At 41.4% G+C, this 19,342-nt stretch overlaps 1 protein-coding gene across 1 annotated transcript in view; it reads right to left on the reverse strand.

The window, feature by feature from the left end:
* The window catches only part of Rab3gap2 (RAB3 GTPase activating non-catalytic protein subunit 2), a 109,471-nt gene that overhangs the window by 79,288 nt on the left and 10,841 nt on the right, over positions 1–19,342 (reverse strand). The window contains exon 2 of the mRNA XM_004670118.2: positions 4,219–4,289. Within this exon, the coding sequence (XP_004670175.2) occupies positions 4,219–4,289 (71 nt within the window). The remainder of the gene's footprint in view (positions 1–4,218; positions 4,290–19,342) is intronic.

The following is a 19,342-nucleotide window of genomic DNA, read 5'->3' on the forward strand; positions in this document are numbered from 1 at the left end:
GGCTTCCAGCCTCTGCAAACTCCAGACGCGTGCGCCCCCTTGTGCATCTGGCTAACGTGGGACCTGGGGAACCAAGCCTCGAACCGGAGTCCTTAGGCTTCACAGGCAAGCGCTTAACCGCTAAACCATCTCTCCAGCCCCAATAAACTCCTTTTTAAATATAATTCATTCTAGCAGTTCTGTTACTCTAGGGAACCCTGACTAATACAGTACTCTTGCCACCATTTTTATTGGTTAATTGTTCTGAATAGAGACATCGCCGTGACCCATGTTCCTGGGATCTTACATAATGCTTTAGAACGGCTCCACACAGGTGATGAACAAGCCGTGTGATGTTCTGCTCACAGCTCAGTGAGCAGGTAGGCCGACTGGGACCCTCGGCCCGTACTTGGAAGTGCAGGGAATGATCCTCCAGCACACGGACAACCACCATATTCTTGCTGCTAGCTTGACTCCTGCCTGGTTCTGCTTGTTCCTTCTCATCATTTTTCTGTTTTCCATCATTCTGATCATGGTTTCTACTGTCATCTTTCAAGGCATTCAGCTTCTTGTTCCTCTCACTGCTACTGTCACCACCTCACAGAGTGACTTCTACTCTGCTGGGTCCAAAAGATGCTTTCTTCACTAAACTCTTACTAGTGCTGACACCTTGATCCACAGAAACCAAGACAGCTTCTCCTTTTGGCTCATCCAGATGCCGCGTTCTAAGCCTTTCACATCTCTCACACACAAAAGCCTTCATTCTACTTCTATCAAATGAGAAACTACTCTCAAAGACCGGGGAGACATATGGAGATAAAAAGCACCCAGGCATGTCTTGCAGTTCTTGCTGAGCTCAGTGGAGCCAGCTTTCCTCCAGGCTGCGTTCCTGTCATTTATCTCACACCACTGGGTACTAAGAACCAGCTTTCTAATGGCAGACTGAGTACAAGCTCTCTGCCAGTCACCACTGCCTCAGCCCAATGGCAATTGCTAGAGCACCCCATTACAGTACTCAAAGCTATGGCCCTTTGACACAAGGGTACGTGGCCGTAAGACATTGTACTTCTGTTGCAGTGACGTCTTCAGTGTGGACAGCTGCAATTCCAGGGAGGTTGGTTCTGCATGTGCTGCCTGTGCCTAGCAGAAGAGACTCTTTGCTGCCCTCCAAGTGCTCCATTCACCATCCTGATCAGAGCCTGAGCTTGAAGATTCCTTGCTGTGTCGAGAGGGGGTGATGCCTTTGGAGTTGTTCATAATCACAGGTTGAGTGAGCTCTCCAGTAGTCCCGGCAGGGCTGTGAATGTGAAACAAAGGAGAAAGACTCCAAGACCCAAAGCAAAAGATGTAAGAGGCACAGAATCGTCTGAATTATAAATAAGCAGAGGCTAGGTAGCTCTTTTGTCTAAACTGCATAATTTTATTTATGTGAAATGTGCAGAACAGGCAAATCCAAAGACAGAAAGTAGGGGCCTGAGAGCAGAGATCAGGGAATGCTCGGTGGGTATGGGGGTTCTTTTGGAGGTGATGATGAACATATTATGGAATTAGATCGCTGTGATGGTTACACAACTTTGAGACTACTAAGAACATGAAATCACATACTGTGAAGGGTGAATTACATGACATGAATTTAATATAATACAGTTCACCTGATAAAAAATTATTAAAAATCTAAGCTACTGGGGTTGTAGAGATATCCCAGCAGTTAAATGCATTTCCTGCACAAGTATGCAGACCTAAAGAATGCCCAAGTTCACATGTCCAGAACCCACATAAACAGCTAGACATGGCCACATGTGTTTGTGACCCCAGCCCTATGGAAGGTGTGGATGGAGAATCTCTGGGGTTTACAAATGGCAAGCTCCAGAACAGTGAGAGATTTTGTCACAAAGAGAAAACAGGCAGGTGAATGAGGGAAGGCGCCCAACCCAAAGCAGCTGGCAGGAGGAAAGGGTTCATTTCGGCTCACAATCTCAGGAAAAGCTTAAGCATGGCAGGGACAAGACAGAGCAGCACAGCTTGAACTTTATGTCTTGCTACAGCAGGTAGAAGATAGTAGGAAGAGACCTAAGCTAACACTGGCCAGCTGGGTGCTGATAAACGTCAAGGTCTACCCCTAGTGACACCCCTCTTCCAGTAAGGCTCCTCAAGGGAGGACTAATATACCAGTAAATTATGTAACATACAACTAACGGATCCACAAATTAAAAAAGAAGTTACAAGGGAAATTGAAAAATATTCTTAACTACATGAAGTTGAAAATATGTCACTGAAACAGGTAAATTTATAGCATTATAAGAGAAAATAGATTTTAAAATAAATAATCCACAATGCCATCTTAATAATCTAGAAGATAACAAAGGGGAACTGAAGGCATAGACAATACTATAGTCATTGAATGTGTAAGGCTTAAAACTGACAGCTCTGAAAAAAAAATCAACAATACTTTATGTTTTAAATATTTTTATTATTTACTTATGAGAGAGCGGGTGGCAGACAGAAAGATAAGACAGAATGGGCATGGCAGGGCCTCTAGCTGCTGCAAACTCCAGATGCATGCACTACTTTGTACATCTAGCTTAGGTGGGTCCTGGAGAATTGAAACTAGGTCTTTTGGCTTTGTAGGCAAGCTCCTAACCGCTAAGCCATCTCTCCTCCTCCTCCATTTTCAATGAAACCACTGCAGCAGCCTGACTGGTCTCCTTGCCTCCATGTTTACCCCTGTCTCAACCTACCCCACACAGCAACCCTGATAAGTAAGAGAAACCAGAAATCAGATGAATGATTTCCCAGCATTCAGAGTAAACTCCAAGTTGACAAAGTTTTACATTAGGTCTGTAGAGTAGACTCCAAGTCCATAGTTTTACATCAGGCCTGTTTTTAAAAAATATTTTTTATTAATTTATTTATTTGAGAGAGAAAGAGAAAGAAAGAGGGAAAGAGAGAATGGGCACCTAGGGCCTCTAGCTACTACAAACACACAAACCCCAGATGCATGCACCACTTTGTGCACCTGGTTTATGTGGGTACTGGGAAATTAAACCTGACTTAGGCTAAGGGTTAGGCTTAGCAGGCAAGCGCCTTAACTACTAAGTCATCTCTTCAGCCTGCATCAGGCCTGTTTACTGACCCCTTCTGGTAGCAGTCTCAGTCTTCTTCACCATACTGGACTTTAAGATCCCTCAGGCAGGACTTCGCAAAAACAGCTCTCTTGGCCTACAATGGCTCTTTGCCAGATGTTCCTTCCACTGACTTCATGCTGCCTGGTTATCTCACCTTAACTGTCCCATCCTCCAAATGTCATCCCAACTACCAACCTACAATATTACATCTTCTATCATATAACCACTGGAATCTCTGCATGCCTATTACCTTTTGATACTTTTTATCTATCTTTTTTTCTCTTCTCCCCCCACCCCCAGAGTATAAGGTTCTGGAAACAGGGACCATAAGAAGATTTACCCAGTACATAATTCAATCTTTCTCCAAAAACATAAAAATAAAAATTTTAACATCTTGATTTTGTTCAGCTATAAAATCCTCTGTGGTGGCAGTGACTGTCTCATCCTACAATTCCAAGAATAGAATGATTAACCAAAGAAAAGCAAGAATGATTAGGTCAGACATCAATGTACAACCTTATTATGGGCAAGAAAATTCATGGCAAGATTTCCTACTAGCTTCTAGGAAAAGTGTTTCCTTGTAAAGAAAACGGAATGTGAATGCCCAAGTCTTTCCCTCCCTCTGGTCACAGGCAGTATTGGCACACAGTTCTGTGAGCGAAACAGGCTCCAGAGACAAAGGGGAACAATCTGAAGAGAGAGCTGCATTTCTCAACCACCTTAGCAGCTCCCCATTCCCTGGATTTCCTTCTGCGTGTGCTAATCAGTTTCTTGTAGTTTAAATAGTTTAAGTTAGATTTTCCATGACTTCAAGCAAAAATATATCACCACATACATGGGTTTTATATACTTGGTTCCTTACTATAGGCTCAGCATCCAGAACACACGTGTGATGAATGGGCAAGTGAAGGAAGAATGCCTTATGAAGGAGAACCACAAGCCAAATCACCTTTTCTTCATCATGAGCTGCCTAGTCTCAAATTCTCTGCTGTGTCACAGACTGAAGCACTGCTTAGCCGTAAAGCCATTAAAGTACTGGACACTGAAACACGGTGCCATCACTACAAAAGGGACAGGCCCATCAGAAAACTTGGCCACATTTATACAGACTTACAGGTTCCGGTTCCTGAGGCTCTGTTTCTTCCCATGCTCCCCAACCATCATCTTCCCAGCTTGTTGATTTGCCTATTAGATTTAAAAAAAAAAAAGTATTTTTAAGAAATATAGCATTTTAATATTTATATAACATTTTCTCTAATCCAATCCTTATGTAATGCTAAGAAGAAATAAGCTATGCCATATCAAGGTTTTGCCATATATACTAATAACCAGAAAACATGATTCACTAAAATTTCAAATCTACATACTAATAAAACTGGGTGCAGGCTGGAGGGATGGCTTAGCGGTTAAGGCGTGCCTGCAAAGCCAAAGGACCCAGGTTCGATTCCCCAGGACCTACACTGGTCAAATGCACAAGGGGGTGCAAGCATCTGGAGTTTGTTTGCAGTGGTTGGAGGCCCTGGCATGCCCAGTCTCTCTCTCTCCCTCTTTCTCTGTCAAATAAATAAATAAATAAAAATAAAAAATATTTTAAAAAACTGGGTGCAAATTATTTGTACCATAAGATACTGGACATCAAGCATATCCACACTTAAAAAATATTTTCACATATGTGAAATATGTACATATATATGAAAGAGAGAGCGAGAACACACAGTGCATGGTCATGCCAGGGCCTCCTGTCAATGCAATTGAACTCCAGTCCAGTGCTCCACTTTGTGAGCCTGGCTACACATTGGTACTGGAGAATTGAACCTGGGTCATCAAGCTTTACAAGCAAGTGTCTCCAATCACTGAGCCTTTTCTCCAACAGGAAAACATGCAACTTTTTTGTTTGTTTGTTTTTGTTTTTCAAGGTAGGGTCTCACTCCAGCTCAGGCTGACCTGGAATTCATTATGTAGTCTCAGGGTGGCCTCAAACTCATGCTGGGATTAAAGGCATGCACCGAAAACAGCATTTTGAAATAAGATAAGCCTCCTGTTCTATGCCTTTTTCTGATACCCTGACTTCATATAAGATGACCTTTTCAGAATAAAATATGACACTTGCTAAAACATGTGACAAGGAATTAAACTTTAGCAAGTATCTCTTGCACTGTTCATGTTATTTGTTTTCATTTAATTTGTCTTAGAATTTATCAAAAGAAATAAAATTACCACTTTAAAAAATATTTAATTTACTTACTTGAGAGAGAGAGGGAGGGAAAGGCAGAGAAGAGGGAGAGAGAATGGCCATGCAAGGCCTCCGGCCACTGTAAATGAACTCCAGATGCATGTGTCACCTTGTGCATCTGGCTTTAGGTGGGTAAGCAAACTGAACCAGGGTCCTTCGGCTTTGTTGGCAAGTGCCTTAACCACTAAGCAATCTCTCCCAGCCAATTTATTTTTTAAATATTTTATTTATTTACTTGAGAGAGAATTATCATTTGTTGAGCAACCATGGAAATAAGAATGAGATGCTGTATTATTTCAAATTAAATTAAAGCATTAATACATTTCAAATAAAACTTTAGGCCCAGGGTTGGAGAAATTATCAGTGGTTAAAAGTGCTCAGTAGTTAGCCATGAAGACCTCTCATGCTAGAGACCAACAAGTCCAACTCCCCAGAACCAATGTAAAGGAGCTGGGCATGGCCATGCACAGCTGTAGGCCCAGTCCATGGACAGAGGGGAGACTAAAGGAGCCTTAGGACTCACTGGTGGGTAGAAGCTCCAGCTCTCAAGGAGATACACAGATGAGGGATAAGGACAGGGAACGTTCTCCTCTCACCTCTACACACATGCACAGGTGCCGTTGCCTGCATGCACAAAAACACTTTAGGCCCAAAGTTTTATTTTAACTTTTATCAATTTTCAAATTATGAAATGCATTAGAAATATGTAATGCTTGTTCAAATATTAGATCCAGTGTTTTTGTAAGCTTTGGTTTTCTCACTATGAAAACAGAAAAAAGAGCTGGGCATGAAGTTTATATAAGCCTTAATCTCAGCACTTGGGATGGTGAGATAGGAGGATTGCTGTGAGTTTGAGGCCAACAAATTGAGTTCCAGGTCAGCCAGGACTAGAGTAATACCCGGTCTCAAAAAATTCAAATATATAAGAATATGCTAAAAATACAAAGTTTTATATTTAAGCATTCAACTTTAAAATTCCAAGAAAAAAATCAGTTTACAAGATGACAATGATTCTGATGATTTGTGGAGAGAAGGAAACAGAGCTTGCATATTCCATGACTTGAAAAGTTGTTGAAATCAATTATATAAAGATGACTGAAACAAAATACCTCATTACTGATACTTGCAGTCACTGCTCAATTAGTTTGGAGTAAATAACAGTCTTCAGCACTTAAAGGTCAAATAACTACTTCCTAGTATCTCAAGCATATTGCTAGGCATCTAATAAGTCCTAAAATAGCACTAGCATTTGATTAACAGCACACGGCTTACAGATGTACAGATACAAGTCAAGTAACAATTAGTCTTTTAAATATGAAGTGTTGGGCCCGTAAAAGGCCAGGGCGTGAGGCCTAGTGGAACTTCCTGAGCCTAGCCAAAGTTTGGCGACCTGTCTCTGGCCAGCTAGGACTCAGCAAGACGCCTAATGGCTTCTTGCCTGCTACTTCTGCGCAGGAGTTGGAATTATCATTTCAATAGTCACAGTTTACTATTGGCCCTTACCTTTCTCCCCTACAAAGCCAGATGCACAAGGTGGCACATAAAATCCCCACCTTCATCCCCAACATTATATAGGCAACTGCTTTTAACAATAAAGCGAGTTCCTGTGAGTTCCTGCTTCGACAAGACCCCCGACTCAGTGTGGTTTTTCTCCAGTGACTAGGACAGATTCTGGGTTGTCGGACATCTACCCTCTCCCTCAACCCCTTGGGAGGAACCAGCAGGCCTGGTCCCTCTTCAGCACTACCTGCCTGCCAGCAGACCCCAGGATCTGGCGCCCAACGTGTGCCTCCGGCAACCTGGCAGACTAGTGCCCCATGAAAGGCATTTGTTTAGGAGGTCAATCGGTGTGCGGGTGAACATACCCTCATAAGTTAGGAGGCAGTCTTTATATTTAATGCGCTAAACTTTGCTTCTACTTGCTTGTCAACATCTTTTTGTTCTTTCTCTTTCCTTTCACTTTTGGTTCTCTGGCAAGCTGCATCTGCAACTTTTATAAGGCTTGTGCTTCTCCCTCTCTCTCTCTCTCTCTCTCTCTCTCTCTGTTTGGGCCTATGAAGGCAGGCCAGTTTTTTCTGCCATTATGGAACTTCCCCTGGATCTGTAAGCTTCAGTAAATATCCCTTCCTCCATAACTGTACCTGGTGTGGAAGTTATCTCAGTGAACCTAAAGCTGCCTGATAAGTGGACTGAGATGAACCTGACCATGTGGATGTTGATCTTTTGGAACCTTTGTTTTGGAGGAATAGGCATGGACTTGGTGCTTGCAACTAAAGGTGTCTTCTGGAGTGGTAAGCCAAATTTTATGGACTATTCTGATAAGAGTCTAAAAATGCTAAATACAGACAGCATTAAACTTTAAGGCTTGGCTTATAAGCTTTCTAAGGGAAAGGAAAGACTGCAGGGAACTTTGTTGGAACAGGACTACTGGCATTAAGGGCTGGCTGCGTCCTACTGCCCAGGCCCAGAGTGTTTAATCAAGGTTAAATTTGTAATGGACTAATATGCTTAGCTAGAGATATTGGACTGAGAGATTTAAGAGGTTTTTTTTGTTTGTTTGTTTTTTGGTTTTTCGAGGTAGGGTTTCACTGTAGCCCAAGCTAACCTGGAATTCTGTATGGAGCCTCAGGGTGGCCTAAAACTCATGGTAATCCTCCTACCTCCGCCTCCCTAGTGCTGGGATTAAAGGCATATACCACCATGCCCAGCTGAGATTTAAGATTTTAAGCTAAAAAATCCTCACACAAGTTAAAATTACAGGCACTGAGACTAATTTTAGGTTATGATGGTTCAGTTTACATTGTTTTTGTCTCTCCTTCCTATGCTTTTACCAGTTAAAAATGTTTACTCTGTGCCTTTATATGTTAGAAGTGTTTAACTTGTTTAATTTTACAGATCTTAATATCTAAAATTAATCAAGACTATGGGGACCTTTGAAATTAAACTGAATACAATTTATATATAATGTGTGATGGTTATAAATCTATTGGGAGCCAGGGACAAAATGTGGTAATTTAAATAGATGGCCCCCCCTCCTGGCAGCTTGTGCCCAGCCCACCCCTACTGGGAGTTGGCAGGCAGTCCACCTCCTGGGTGACTGCCACGTGGCTCCCTTGCACTGACCCAGGTGGGGACAGGGAAGAAGTCCACCCTCTTATGGGGACTGGGCTCACTAATATTTTTCTTTCAGTCCATACCTTTTCCTGCGCCTGCTGGGCATCGGTACATGCTGGGGAAAAAAAACCTAAACATACAATTAGCCATATACTTCAATGCTTTGCCACCCTTGGACTACTTTACCAAATTAAAACAGATAATGGCCCCTGCTTCGTAAGCAAGGCCTTTATAGATTTTCTCCAGACCTGGAAAATCTCACATTCCACAGACATCCCAGACAACCCCCAGGGCCAGGCTATTGTTAAAAGATATAATCAAACTCTCAAGTCTCAATTACAAAAACAAAAGGGGGAAACCTTACCCCCACACGACCAACTAAAAAAGGCATTATTTACCCTAAATATTTTAAATTTTTCTAACAATTTATAATGGGTGATGGTTATAAATCTATTGGGCTCCAGGGGCAGAATGTGGTAATTTAAATAAAAGGCACTCAATATATTCTATTGTTTATTTGCTTGTAGTCTACATTCTACAGCCACCTGACTGGAGTCAGTGCCATTGTGTGGATCTTAAGGTGTGATAGTGGGTTTCAGATTTCAATCTAAAGATATACAAAGTGTGCCTAGCAGGAGTTCCTGAAGTGTGCTGTGGCTTTTGGCTTTAGGCTTGTACTTTTAATGTCTAACTATCCTTCATACTCACAGCTTTAAAGTAGCTCCTGAGAAAGTTCAAACTATGTCTCCCTTTAAGATCTTGGGCTCAATCCTTACCCTAGATACAGGTTCACCTGTTAAACACTATATACTAGGGTTAAAAGTCGTTTGGAGTGTCATGTAGATTTTCAATGGATTTGTGTTACTGCTAAAAAACATAGTAACAGTCAACAGCATTGGGAAAATACAGTTAAGAGATATTTGAGGCTGGGCGTGGTGGCACACGCCTTTAATCCCAGCACTCGGAAGGCAGAGGCAGGAGGATCACTGAGAGTTCGAGGTCACCCTGAGAATACATAGTGAATTCCAGGTCAGCCTGAGCTAGAGTGAGACCCTACCTTAGAAAACCAAAAAACAACAACAAAAAAAAAAAACAAAAGATATTTGACATAATGATAATATTTCCTTGGATCTGATTCAGTTACATTCAGAAATTTTGTCTTTGCAAAATAATCATCTTACTTTTGATGCAGCTAAAGCTGCTGATGACTTAATATCTGTTTTTAAGTCTGCCTTGCCTGGATGGAATTCTTTCACTTCTTGGATAGAAAGCTTTACTGCTACAGGTGTTTGTCTTTTGCTCATTCTGTGTCTGCTACCCATACTCGTTAAAGGCCTTTTGAGATCCATTATAGATATCCATACAAAAGTACATGGGAAAGCCGGGTGTGGTGGCGCATGCCTTTAATCCTGGCACTCGCACTCGGGAGGCAGAGGTAGGAGGATTGCCATGAGTTCGAGGCCACCTTGAGACTCCATAGTGAATTCCAGGTCAGCCTGGGCTAGAGTGAGACCCTACTTTGAAAAACCAAAAAAGTACATGGGATACAGCTATGGGCCGACCCTGGCTTCCTGAGATGTTATCTTAAAGCTCCTGCAGAGGCTGGTAGTCAAAGACAGGTAAAATTCTCTCGAGTTAGGTCAACCTAAGACAGGGCATAAATAATGGAATTCATATACCGATGACGGGTAAGGCCTAAATATCGTAGAGGACAACCTAAGACAGACACAGTCTTTCTGTACCAAGGCCCAGAAGGGCCCCGTTCATTAAAAATAAAAAAGGGGGATGGCATTGTCTAGGGCCATTTGACTGGCCTTGTATCCATAGCTTTAGGCCATTTGACAGCAAGACTTTAGCACCTACATGTAAACAAGATTATACACATTCAGTGTTACTAATAAGAGCTGCTATTCCTTAAGATTTATGTTTGTATTGCTGAGATCAAAGGGTTTGTTTGTTTCCCAACCTTGGGATAATCTCTTGTACTGAGAAGTGATTAAAGTACAAAAACTCTGTACCAGAAAGAAGTTTTTTGATAGAAACTTATGTAAAACTCATGGAATTTTTGCCCATGAAAAAACTTTGTAAAAAAAACAAACCCATTTTGTACCAAGGAGAGACCTAAAATATCTGGGCCTCCCCAGTTGCTTGCAGTACAGATGCCCATACAACCTTAAAAAATTGCTCAGCCACCTTCCCCATCCCCATCCAGCTTTTCCCAATGTTTCCTCTGGAACTTGCATCTGGGTCCCGCCTTCCCCTAATAATTCCAATATAGATGTGGGGTACATTCATCCTTCCTTATGTACTTTTAACATAACTGAGCCCAGTGCTCAAAGCTGCCTGCCTTCTGGAATGGTTTATGTTTGTGGAGGCGGGATGGCCTATAACTTTCTGCCCACCAATTGGATGGGCCTTTGTGCCCCAGCCACCTTAATCCCAGATGTAGATATCATTCCTGGAAATGAGGCCCTCCCTATGCCCTCTTTTGATTATATCGGAGGGAGACCTATCTCCAACAACAGCTAGATTCCCTGGCTGAGGTAGTCCTACAAAACAGGAGGGGACTAGACCTACTAACGGCCGAAAAGGGAGCCATATGCTTGTTTTTACAGGAAAAATGCTGCTTTTACGCCAATATATTGGGAATCATCCAGGACAAGATTAAGAGGCTCCAGGAAGACTTGTGAGGAGGCGATGGGACCACCTCCCTAGGACAGCCCACTGTGGATGGGCTTACATGGCTTCTTACCCTGCCTCCTCCCTTATCTTAGGCCCCTTCTTCCCTCCTCCTTATCCTCACTGTCGGGCCTCGTATAATTAACAAAATTAAGTTCCTCACATGATCCACTGCCACCTCCCCGGCCCTCCATATGACCGATGACAGGCAAGATCTCAGACTGACTGAGACAACCTAAGACAAGCATGGAGTGGGTTCTCAGCAAGCTAAACACCTGGTACCCAGGGACAGGTAAGATCCCCAGAGGGGGACAACCTAAGACAGGGGCCATGGTGACTAATACTCTTACAAAAACAAAAGGGGGACATGTTGGACCCTGAAAGGCCCGGGCATGAGGCCTAGTGGAACTTCCTGAGCCTAGCCAAAGTTTGGCGACCTGTCTCTGGCCAGCTAGGACTCAGCAAGACGCCTAATGGCTTCTTGCCTGCTACTTCCATGCAAGAGTTGGAATTATCATTTCAACAGTCACAGTTTACTATTGGCCCTTACCTTTTCCCCATCCTAAAATCCTCACCTTCATCCCCAACATTATATAGGCAACTGCTTTCAACAATAAAATGAGTTCCTGTGAGTTCCTGCTTCGACAAGACTCCCGACTCAGTGTGGTTTTTCTCCAGTGACTAGGACAGATTCTGGGTTGTCCAATGTCCACCCTCTTCCTCAACCCCTTGGGAGGAACCAGCAGGCCTGGTCCTTCCTCAACACTACCTGCCCGCCATTGGAGTCTGGCATGAAGTGCCAAACCCTGTAGTGGGAGCTAAGAACATGAACAGGAGATGGACTAGTCCTTAACATTAATGTACAGCGAGGGCCATAATTACCCCAGGAACTTGACAAAGGAGTGGGACGTTTATACATACACTAAAGAACCAAACTAATTTACATTTGGGTTTTTTGGCATGTGTATTCTCTGACATGACTGTGTATGCACAGTGTGTGTGCAGATGTGTATGTGTGCAGAGGGTAGAGGGGAACATTGGGTATCCTCTTACAGCATTCTTCTATACTGATTCCTTGAGACAGAAAGTTTCTCAATGAACCTGGAGCTATGGTTTTTGGTAAGACTGGCTGACCCATGAGCCCCATCAATTCTCCTGCTTTCTCCTTACTTTTTATGTGGGTGCTGGGCCCTTTCTGGCTCTCATGTTTGTGTAGAAAGTGCTCTTATCCACTGAGCCATCTCTCAGACCTTCATCTTTGTCTTTCTTTCATTCATTCATTCATTCACTCAGATATTCATTCACTTCTGAGACAAGGTCTTGCTATACAGCCCAGGATAATGCTAATTAATGATCTTCCTACCTCTGTTGCTCAAGTGCTAGCTAGGATTAGAGATCCTGATTCACGGCTGGCCCTAAAATGGTGGCAATGTACAAAACAGCAGGCAGTGAACACTCTCATATGTCTACAAGCTATACACATACCAATTTACTTAAAACATTTCAAAGGTCCTTACCAATTTGATTTTATCACAGGAAAATAAATTTCCTAGAGAGTCTAAGTAGCTTAACCAAGGTAACACAAGATCAAGAGGCATGGTAAGGCCTGAGTTTAGGTCCTCTGGAGTTCCACACTTAATCCCATCATAACTCATGAAAAAGGGGGTAAGATTAGGGAACACTGGGCCCAAAACAACACTGCTATTTTTTTGTTGTTGTTTTGTTTTGTTGAAGATAGGAGCTCATGTAGCCCAGGCTGATCTCAAACTCACTAAGTAGCCAATAACAACCTTGAACTTTGGATCCTTGTAATTCCACCTCCCAATTGCTGGGATTACAGGCGTATGTCACCACATCTAGTTTATGTGGTGCTGGGCTGAACCCAGGGATTAGTGCAGACAGACAGGCATCTATAGTGAGCTGAGGTCTTGTTTAAGTTATTTTAAAATAGAAATATTCTTTTGATATTTAAAGTTCTTTGACTTCAAAACTTTGTTCTTTGGCAAAGTAATTCAGCTGGGCAATCTCCTCATTCATTTTTTGCATTGCTTTAGAAGCAACTGTCTTACTGGGTTGATGACAGCAATGAGGCCATCCTATTTACAGTTTTAGAATATGCACAGTCTCTTAGACAGAAGGTTGAAACCCATAGTTCACATTTAAAATTGCTATATAAATGGGCTAGAGAGATGGCTCAGTGGTTAAAGGCACTTGCTTGTAAACCCTAACAGCTTGGGTTCAATTCCCCAGTACCTACATGAAGGCAGATGCACAAAGTGGTTCATGTGTCTGGAGTTCATCTGCAAGTGGCCCTGGCATGCCCACTCTCATTCGCTGTCTCTGGTTATAAATAAATAAAAACATTTAAAAAATAAAAAATGTTATAAAATTAAGTATATATGAAATTATCAAAACATTAAGACCTTGAAGAATAAAAGCCCTTCAGGAAGGTCAGTTAATCATTCACTGGTCCATTTGTGCAAAGTGCTAGATACAAAAGAAAATAAACCTCCAAAGAGCTCAGCTCAAGCATATATAATCTCTGCTGAATGCTGCACAAAACTATAAAAGCTATTACTTTTCTTTTATATTGGTATAAAAAGTACCTGACTCAATTCAGAAATGACTCATACAAGCAAATGGAAGACAATAGTCATGTGGATTTTCTGCCCATGAAAGACCTAATATCTCTTTACACCATCGTTCAAAACATCCAAAAGAGAAAGACCTTGAAAAATACTTTCTTTAATGTAGTTGTGTTCATGAATGTTTGGCCACTTATCTGTGAGTCTGACTACAAAATTTCTTTCAAATAGAAGACAATTTAACTGGGCACCTCCCACCATCACAAGAGTAGACTTTTCCCTAACAAGTTAGAATATAAGTCAGTTCAAGAAAGGAGACAAAGCACCAATAGTCAGTGGTTCAAAGTGTTTTGTCATCTGATCTCCAATCCTAACTTAGCATACTATGAGAAAATACATTCCAAGTTCTCAACTCAAGTAAGACCTTGTAGACTGGATATCACCCTAGCGACTCTACTCAGTGCCAGTGACAGAACTTCTGCAGCCTCCTAATTTCTACTGAAAATTATTTGATATTGATTTGCAAACTGCTATTTGATAGGCATTTTCAACTATTAGAAAACATTAGAATGTGGGACACTCAGACAACTTTTAGGATAATCTGGGTGCAGTGTGATGGTTCCAGTCATCATGTCACATAGCCATTGGTAGTTTCCTAGTTTAATGAGCTATGTGGTACTCTTTTTTCAGTTGAAGGAAAGATCACAAATTATAGGGTAATTTTTAAGAGGCTCCTCCCTCCCCAGTTAAATAAGCAACAGCCATCCAACATCCAAAAAGCAATTCTTTGACATGATAAAAAAAAAACAAAACAAATGCATCTTTCAATCTGTTGACATGCAACCCAACAAAAATAATCAGAAAATGGCACTGCCATCCATTGCCTTCAAAAAGACAAAATCAAAACCAAACCAGTTATGGCACTTCCTGTAGCTCTCCTCTAGGGTAGCCTGAACCCTGTCACAAGAAAGGACTTAAGATAACAAGCTAGGGGCTGGACAGATGGCTCAGCAGTTAAGCACTTGCCTGTGAAGCCTAAGGACCCCGGTTCAAGGCTCGATTCCCCAGGACCCACGTTAGCCAGATGCACAAGGAGGCGCAAGCATCTGGAGTTGGTTTGCAGTGGCTGGAAGCCCTGGCGCGCCCATTCTCTCTCTCTCTCTCTCTACCTGCCTCTTTCTCTTTCTGTCTGTTGCTCTCAAATAAATAAAAATGAACAAAAATATTTTAAAAAAAAAAAGATAACAAGCTAGGGTAACTGGTACTTTTCAAGATAGTCCCACTCTTCAGGTTGTTTCAAGTGGTCTGCATGGGCCCAAGAATCTGCCTTTACTAAAGGTCCACATGGCACATATCTGAGGCTGACGGCGCATGGACCATAACTTAAGCCAATTCTCAATCTATACGTCTCTTCTTGGCCAGTCGTGCTGCATTCTTCACTCTAGCTGAACTGTCCACTCACTGGTGGATGTAAACAGTGCTGCCTTAGAAATTTAATGTAAGCCACTCATATAATTTTAAATTAACTAGTAGTTGCATTAAAAAGGTCAAAAGAACTAACCTTAACACTGTATTCTTACATAATAAAGCCAGATGTTATCATTTTTACTATTCAACAACGTGAAATTATTCATGGTATTGTATAGTCTTTTATCTAAGAAATTCGGTGTGTGCTTTATACTCAGAGCATGTCTTAGCTCCTGCCAGCCACATTCCATAGTACATGTGGCCAGTGACTGTGGTATAAAATAGGGCAGGCCAAGTCTCTGATAGCGGGTTGTCTAGGTTGGGTACCCACTTTACCCCAGAGTTATATGAACCTGAGCAACTGATTTATTTTTGCTGCCACAACTTCTCTTTAGCAGAATGGTGTTAATATTTCTACCTTCCTCACAGAACGGTGATAGGTGAACTATGAAGAGTACTAAGGACAGCACTTAAGGGCAGTGGTTAGTAGCTTTTACAGTGGCCAACCTGCAGATCATCCATACTCTACCTGCCTGTCCTTACCTGTTAACTAAGTGCCTTCCTTTCTGCACATCTCTCCATATTTCGCTTTCCCAGGGCACAGTCCCTCATAAAGTTTGTTTCCACCCATCACTGATCCACCCTTTCCACTGTACTTCTTTTCATTGTGCTTCTCACTCAGAAAGTTAACTGTGCCCTGTAAACCTGTGTGATTAACCTGAACAGACACCCTGTCTGCATCACCATGAAGCTGACTGAGCGCAGAGGATGTGCCCCTGTGTGCACAAAGTAAGCTCAAGAGCATCACAGGTAAATGCTAAATGGAGAGCTCTGAAACACTTACAGAAATGCTTCATTATACAACCTTATAAGAGCAGCTAGACTAAAATGAGTATTGTTAAAGACAATGAACAGACCAACTATTGGTTTATGTGGCTTTCAGGAGAAATTCAGAAGATTACACTTTTATAAATGCAGATTTTACATTCAGGATCAAAACCATCTTTTTCAAACATTTTTCAATGAAGCATTAGAATGAATTCTATTCTGTTTAGCTTTTTAAAAATTGTTTATTTTTATTTATTTATTTGTAAGTGGCAGGCATAGAGAGAAAGAAGCAGATATATATACACAGAATGGGTGCGCCAGGGCCTCCACCCACTGCACACAAACTTCAGATGTGTGCGCCCCCCCTTGTCCCTCTGGCTAATGTGGGTCCTGGAGAATAAAGCCTCAAACCGGGGTCCTTAGGCTTCGCAGGCAAGCACTTAACCGCTAAGCCATCTCTCCAGCCCTCTGTTCAGTTTTAACTAGTGAAATCAGAGCATCAATTCCTAGCTCTAATTTTTACTAAGAAATAACAGGGGAAAATATAATGTCTTTGTTTGAATTCAAGGATAAGTGACAGAATATGATTCTGTGAGAAAAGATCCTTTGGAAATCAAGTTAGGGACAATTGTGACATGTAAACAGATGGTAGAAAAAATACACAGAGCAGGGGCTGGAGTTAAACACTTGCCTGTGAAGCCTAAAGACTCTGGTTTGAGGCTCGATTCCCCAAGACCCACAGAAGCCAGATGCCAAGGTGGCTGGAGGCCCTGGTGCACCCATTCTCTATTCTGCCTCTTTCTCTCTCTCTGTTGCTCTCAAATAAATAATAAACAAACAAACAAACACAAGGAGTGGGGGTTGGAGAGATAGCTTAGTAGTTAAAGTACTTGCCTGTAAAGCCTAAGGACCCAGCTTCGATTCCCCAGTACCCAAGTGCACATGGTGGCACATGCATGTGGAGTTCATGTGCAGTAGCTGGAGGTCCTGGTATGGCCATTCTCTCCCTCTCCCACTTCTCAAATAAATAAATAAAATATTAAAAATTACAAGGGAAAGGAAATGAGGAGAGAGGGGGAAGGGAGCAGAATGAGGGACGGGAATCAACAAAAACACATTGCACTTGAAAATGCCATAAATAAAAAGTAAAAAGAATTAAAAAAGAAAAAAGAAGCCAGGTATGGTGGCACATGCTTTTAATCCCAGACTTGGAAGGCAGAGGTAGGAGGATGGCCGAGAATTGGCTGCCTGAGACTACATAGTAAATTCCAGGTCAGCTTGGGATAGAGTGAGACCCTACCTCGAGGAAGGAAAAAGAAAATAAACTAAATAAATAAGAGTAGATGCTTAAGATAGACTACAGAATCTTCACATTTCACACATGTGTGCACACACAAGATACACAAAAGATCCTGCATCAATAGAAAATCACTTTGCTCACTCATTTACATGTAACTTTTTAATTTCGAGATGAGATAAGAGAAAAAAAGGGCAGAGACCACTGAGTTCCCAAACAAATGCCATGCCATTCTAAAGGTAACAAAAAATCCTATCACATCATTCTTAGGTTGTATCTTTCTATTGTGCAAATATTCTTTTTGCCAACAGTGAATAAAACAGGTTATGCTAAAACCATCTCAAAATAACAAACACTGCCTATCAGAGAAATCTAAAAATAGACAGTGAAAATGCTGCTCAAATCTTGTTACTTCCGCAAGATGATTCATATCCACATGCTGATCCCAAAGCCATCACTGAAAAACACCTTGTACCAGGAGAGTATTCCAGCTGTAGACAACATCTTTTAAATGGGTGCCATATACCTATAAAGTGGCACATCTGGGTGTAGGGGACACATGTTTGAATCTTTAATCTTTTTCTCCCCAAGCATTTTTCTTTTTTTAAAGACGAGGTCTCATGTAGCCCAGAACAACCTTGACATCACTATGTAGCTGAAGCTGTCCTTGAACTCCTGACCCTCCTGCTGCCCCATCTGAAATGTTGACATTACAGGCATGTACACACCCAGCCTCTCAAGGCTTTTTTAGGTGTGAATTTTTCTTAAATTTTGTTCTTTTCATATTTTCTGCTATTCTTCCTTAAAAGTCACAGGTAAAGAAGTTTTTAAATGAAGATTCAATTTGAGTCTTTTGAGACATTTGCTAGCTTAAAAGATTTGTTTATCAGTTGCTGAAATTATCCTTCATTCACTTCATAGACCATCTTGAGCCAGAACTGCTCTTCAGGTAAAATAAGCTGATCTCCAACCAACTTACACGATATGAGGAGAAATAAAGAACAAGGGGAAGTATAAATAACAGTGATAAAAGTAATTTTATCTTCAATGATTATTAAGTTGACTTTTTAATCATTAACTCTTTTTAATACCCATGACTGCACAGAGCTGTCTAAAATTACTGGCAACATTGTAAAGTGGAACAATTCCTCTCTGGAAAGAGTCCTCTCTCTCCCCTGAGATTATACCAGTTTAAAAAAACTGTTTTTCCTCCTTCCCTCCCTGTCTCTCTTGATAAATGAAACTTTTAAATCATAGAGGAAACAAAATACATTTCATTCCAATCATCAAAAACCTACAGAAGTCTTATTTAGAGGTACTTCCAATGAATGAATGAACCATTCTACCAACAAAGCCCTGTGCATCTACAACTTTATTTGATCCCCAAATACATTATTCTAATCTGCGTCGAAGTAGTTTGTTCCCATAAACTAATATATGTATTTTTTTCATTTAACAAGAACCTGAAGCTAGAAAGGAAATTGAACCCTAGAGGTGGACAATTACTCTGATAGCATTTGTATGAATGTGTCAAGATAAAAAGTAAATGAGAAATTGAAACTACCAATAGATGTTTAAAAAGCAATTTAATTTCCATGGTCTAATAAATCTTCTTAGCACAGAAATAATGTAAGACAAGAGAAAAACAATGATAGTATGCATTTCTATAAAAAGAGGCCAGCAGAACCTATGACTTATAATCTATGCAGAGGGCTCAATTTATCCTGCATAGCTCCTTTGGCTGCGACAAAGGGGGCATGAACACAGCTCCAAGCCACATCGACCAACACCAAGAAGTGCTCCTCAACTTCCTAGGCCTCAAAATTATCAGCCCTTTTCTACTTTGAAGGAAACTGGCAATAGGAAAATAAACATTATTTTAGCATGCTTCTCAGCACATAAAATCTGTAGTAATCTAAAAGGAGGAGGCTATCCTATTTCCAACAAGGTATATTTCTTTCAAGCAATCATGATTAAATCAGACTATGAGGCTCTTTTCAGTTCTAGAATACTAATGCCTCTGGTTCTCAAATAA

This window comes from Jaculus jaculus, chromosome 1 (assembly GCF_020740685.1).
Source record: "Jaculus jaculus isolate mJacJac1 chromosome 1, mJacJac1.mat.Y.cur, whole genome shotgun sequence".
Classification (NCBI taxonomy): domain Eukaryota; kingdom Metazoa; phylum Chordata; class Mammalia; order Rodentia; family Dipodidae; genus Jaculus; species Jaculus jaculus.